This window comes from Myotis davidii, unplaced genomic scaffold (assembly GCF_000327345.1).
Source record: "Myotis davidii unplaced genomic scaffold, ASM32734v1 scaffold500, whole genome shotgun sequence".
Taxonomy (NCBI): Eukaryota; Metazoa; Chordata; class Mammalia; order Chiroptera; family Vespertilionidae; genus Myotis; species Myotis davidii.
The window spans coordinates 413,485-418,555 of NW_006293949.1; the positions used below are offsets into that span (position 1 = coordinate 413,485).

At 32.9% G+C, this 5,071-nt stretch overlaps 1 protein-coding gene across 2 annotated transcripts in view; it reads right to left on the reverse strand.

Moving 5' to 3' along the window:
- Window positions 1-4,553: 4,553 nt before the first annotated feature.
- Window positions 4,554-5,071, reverse strand: part of ZBTB33 (zinc finger and BTB domain containing 33) — a 2,508-nt gene continuing 1,990 nt past the window's right edge. The window contains exon 2 of one of the 2 annotated variants that reach the window (XM_015566560.1): window positions 4,554-5,071. In XM_015566560.1, the coding sequence (XP_015422046.1) occupies window positions 4,991-5,071 (81 nt within the window). In that variant the 3' untranslated portion in view covers window positions 4,554-4,990. The other variant, XM_006779538.2, reaches the window with a different exon arrangement.

Sequence of the window (5,071 nt, forward strand, 5' to 3'; positions counted from 1 at the left end):
CAGTAGTTCCAATGCAGAGAGTTCTGACTAGGACTTAGTTTACTTGTGTCTGGATGTTGTAAAAAGCTGCCCATAACTTTTCCTTCTCTATGAGTATTATAAAAATGGCTGTCGTGAGCATTCAGCTCAGCTTTTGTTGTTGGTACCTCCCAAAGGGAAAAGTGCAATATCCATTCAAGTAGCGGGAAACAGGGTTGATTGTTCTGGAAGCACTGAAATACAGAGAGCAACATGTGAGTTGTTTTAAGGAGATCTGTTATACATCTGATAACTTAGGAGACGGTGGTTCTACTACATGTTGCAGTATCACAAAAAACTTTTGCTACAGATATAAATCTTATGGTTAAATTCAAAATTAAAATGCTAGATTAGAATCTTGGTTCATGACATGAATTGTTACTAATCTTTGTGACTATTTAATCTTCAAATATTGTGCTTCAACCCTAGCAAACCGCACGTATCCTGCACTCTACCCCAAAAGATCATCTGTGTTTTAATGCCACCGCTCTTATTGGTCCCGTTTCTGTTGAGACCAATTATGACAGTGTTCAAGATTATGAAAGTGTTACAATGCTGCTTTAAATCTGCAAAACCTCAAATGTAGCCAACTTGACAAATTATTGTGTTATTGTTGATTAAAAATCCATCTGGCACATTGTGGTAGGTATTTATGCAGTTCTTTTAATTAGGCATAGCTTTAAACCATCAACCTGATGGATTTAACACTTTGGCACTCATGCCTTCACTTCAAAATGAACACTTCTATTGCAATCTTATGTTAACCTGAGGATTGATTTAAAAAAAAAAAGATCGATAACCCTAGACTTGTATCATGTAAAAATACAGAGGCTATAGGAGGGTACCTAATTAGACAGTTCTGCAAACAGAACATACTGGAAAATTTTCCAGCCAATTTAGCTACCTCCTGACTTGATGGATTAGAGTTAGCAGGCAAATGCTGGTGCTCCCATCTACCTTGCAGACACCCAGCCATCAAGAATTATCAAGGCACAACAAGTGCACTCACTGTTCACAGTAAATGTTTGCAAGACACACAGTTTAATTTTCAGCACCATGAATGATGTCTCATCCAGATTTCAAATCTGAAAAACTATAATCTTTTTGTGTTATATAAAATTACTATTATTTTCTATAGTTCTGAGCACATTAAAATTCTATTGGATTTCAAAAGGGACTAATAACCAATTGACTTACAAGTATCAACTTGTAATATTCAATTAAATATTTTGCTGTTTACACTTTACCTTTTGCTTTAGTGAATCTGTATCTAATTTTTTAAAGGCACCATTACACAATATATCCTACATTTATCACATTTCTTAAAGTGTTAAAATTCTGACTCATTTCTATGTATTTTTCTTACTTTACGAAATAACTTGAAACAGTACAGATTTTGTAACACTTAATTTGAGCAGCTTCTTTTTTATTACATCAAATTACATGAAGTGTATGTTACCTTAGAAAAATTAATATTTGCTGCTTTACTATTTTGCAAAACATTTGCTGTAATGAAGGAATTTGTATTTCCAATATGTACCTTGACTGCATTTTGTAATCTTTACTGCTTTATTCCTAATTCTGCTTTGAAGTATTGAACTGGGCATGAAATATTAAAACATTAATCCAGAACCTATAAACTGGATGTTGCTTAAAATCTTTATCACTGCCATGTTGGAAATCCAGACTGCTTTTGTGATGTTTCAAAATAATAAAATTTTCCTCCTCCTTATCCACTTACATACGTCTTCATGGAAACTACAAAGGTTGTCACATATGTTCTAAAGCAGTGATTTTTCAACCCGTGTGCCACAAGAATTTTTAAAACACGCAGTACCTATTTAGTCAGGGACACTGACCTCTTTTCCCTTAGATTGTCAAATAAAAAAAACCTGACAAGAGCTAACACACTACCTGTCCAGTGTGAATGAACCAAAATTATGCCTATTTTTTTTGTTATATTGGCAAAAAAATAGATGTTTTTTGGTGTGGCACAGAATTTTAGTAATTAGTTTATGTGTGGCATGAGATGAAAAAGGTTGAAAATTGTTGCTCAAAAGTGATAGACAGCAGCCGACTCACTTTTGACTATCAGGGTTCAAGATACATTGGGCATGCAAATAACCAGCGTATAAAACCTAATGAAGAATTCTATCTTGCTGTCATCAGATAAGTAGCTCCAATCTCCTGCTACAAAAAATTGAAAAAACAACAGAATATAAAGGTCTATATAACTTCTGACAGATAGTCTTGTAAAAAAAATGCACTCAAAAATCACAAAACATTTTATTTTTGCCATATGAATCTCTACGAACTAATATCAGGTAACAGTTGAAATGTAGAACTTAAAAGTCATGATAGGGAAGATTGTACAAGTATGAATATTACAGCATTAGGTGAAAATGAACAAGGTTTCATATGATTGACAGAGGTGAGGAAGCCAGTGCTATTGAATAGCAATTAATTTTTTAGAATATGCATGCCTTGACCATACAAAATACCTTGGGTCATTTTTACCATTTGTTTTATCTTTTTTGGTACAATAGGAAACACTGCAGCATTAATTCCTCATAGTAGTTGCATGTGGGGAATAATTACCACCAAAATGATAATGATCATTTAAACATCTTCACTTAGTTTGAGCAGTTCACTTTCTGTCATCTTAACAAACTGCTATTTCAAATAGTTCCTATCTAGAATATTTATGGATAATTTATCACAGAACCAAATTTGATGCAAACTTGAAAGAAAAAGTGAAGTTCAATAGCCAGAAAACTAAGGATAAAATAAGAAAACCCACGATAAGTTTTATACAATGTCTTGCTGCAGATTTCCAACCTAATAAATACTGGGAGTAAAGGGTGTTAACCCTTTACTAGAATATTCCACATGGAATTCCAAACTTCAAATAAACGTCTAGAAAAACTGAAGACCCTGATATACATGCAAGTAAGAGTCTTCTGGCAAAAATACCATTTAATTTTCTGGTTTTCCTCCCCCCAAACTCCAGAAGATATCTTGGTAGGCACAGTTTAAATCTCAAGACTCAGAATTTACATAAAGCACAGCAGAAGCAAAAAATAATATCCATATTACTCAGAATGGATAGTGTTCCATTATAGAATTCCTGGTTTGACATAATAGCCCGTAGGAAATACGAAGTTTTATGATGACAAACTAATTTACCTAGCACTTAAGTCTAAAAAGTCTGGAAGCCCTGATGGCATCAGTATCACACACTTGTAGAGTAATTATGTCTAACTGGTGAAATAGCATTAATGAAACTCAAATTTCTACTGAAAATATTTCAGAATGCACCTATAGCCAAAGAGTAATGGTATCAACATCTACACAGAAAGGAAACAGATATTGTGAATCCAGAGATTGCCGAGTCTTGAGTTATAAGGTAATTTAAAATTTTCCAAGGATTAGTTTACAAAATGGTTTTTGACAATATAGACTCACAGAACAGAAAACAGATGTACATCATTCTAAGCCTCAGTAAGCAACAGATTACTTTTTCTTTCTCCTTGTATTATTGCAAATACTGATGCCTGATACCCTCAGCTACCAACTTTAGAAACACTGAAACCATTATCTTCAAATCTAGTTTACCATCGGAAGAATGATGTATACATGAGAAATTACGATTAAAGCTTTAAGTTTGAAGTCAAGAAATAGACTATTTTTAAAAATACATTGTTAAGGAGAAAGAAAATATCTATGTTGAATTAAGAAATACTTAAGCAAAGTTACACATGACTAATAACTATGCACAACAATCTTTTTCAGTGTCTATTAAAATTTTTTCTTTGCAAAGTCACTTACAGAAGAAGTTCAACAAGTTAATCTTGTTATAAATGCTAGGCTATATTTTCCAACCTGCTTCCTTTTAGTTCTAGCACTTCAATAAGTTTTGACTTTATTTTCTAAATGTTTAAATATGTGTCATTTAAAAAGGAAGAAAGGTGGTATTTACTGGTCTCAAGATAAATGGGGATCAACAGGCCTATATTACATTCCATATATAGTGTCTGATTGCTATAACATTGCAACAATTTGCAGATGGAATGGAGCTTATTTTCGAAAGGGTAAAAACCTAAAAGGTCCTGCTGATAAGAAAGTACTAGATCACTGATTCAGCTATTTCAAATGAAAACTTCCTATTAGAGATTCTAAGTAATATGAACATTGAAAAATATATGCCAGTAGCCTCCTACCCAAAATATGTAGGAGTCTCATTTCTGGAACGTATCATGTATAAAGATTTATACAGAATTAAATATTTATTTTGGTGGCTTACAGATTCAAAATTTGAAAATTTTCATGGGACTATTTTTAATCATATTGAACAAAAAGACAATATCCAATCACTTTCACTCTGCCTCTCACATGTAAGAGCAAAAATTCAAAAAATAATGCAACAGAACTTTTCATCTCCTCTGGTCTGCATTACCGAGATTAGTATTTTTTACCACAGAGACCACATAGCAAAGATATATATACACTAGTCCCAGCCACCAAAGTCTTTTAAAAAGTTCTTGTTTACTTTTTATGCCATATACAAACACAACACACATTTATAGTCTCAATATTAAGAAAATTGAGAATTGAGCAGTAAAGTGCTAACATAGAAGGGGAAAGTTTAAGATATACTAGGGTATGCTAATAACTCCAGTTATTTTCAAAAAACATTCAGACTCTTCAAATTCTATTCTGGAAACTATCTCTCCAAGCTTTATTTGCCCCTTTTAAATGAGCTGACAGCTATCTATATAAACAGATACTTGGGGGTGGGACTTCTCAATCTCTACAAACTTTCAGAATAATTTGCTTCTAAAAATGATCAGCAAATAATCCAGCTAAACTACCTTCAGATGACGTGTCACATAAAATTTCTTAATTTGTTTTATAGGTCTTCTGAAAGCCCTGCCCCTTAATCCAAACCAAAACTTTGATATTTCAAAGGAGTTCAATAAGATTCTGGTATTATAAATTCAAACTCAGTACTGCCATCTGTTACATTCTGTTTAAAAATGGAATCATTTTCCTG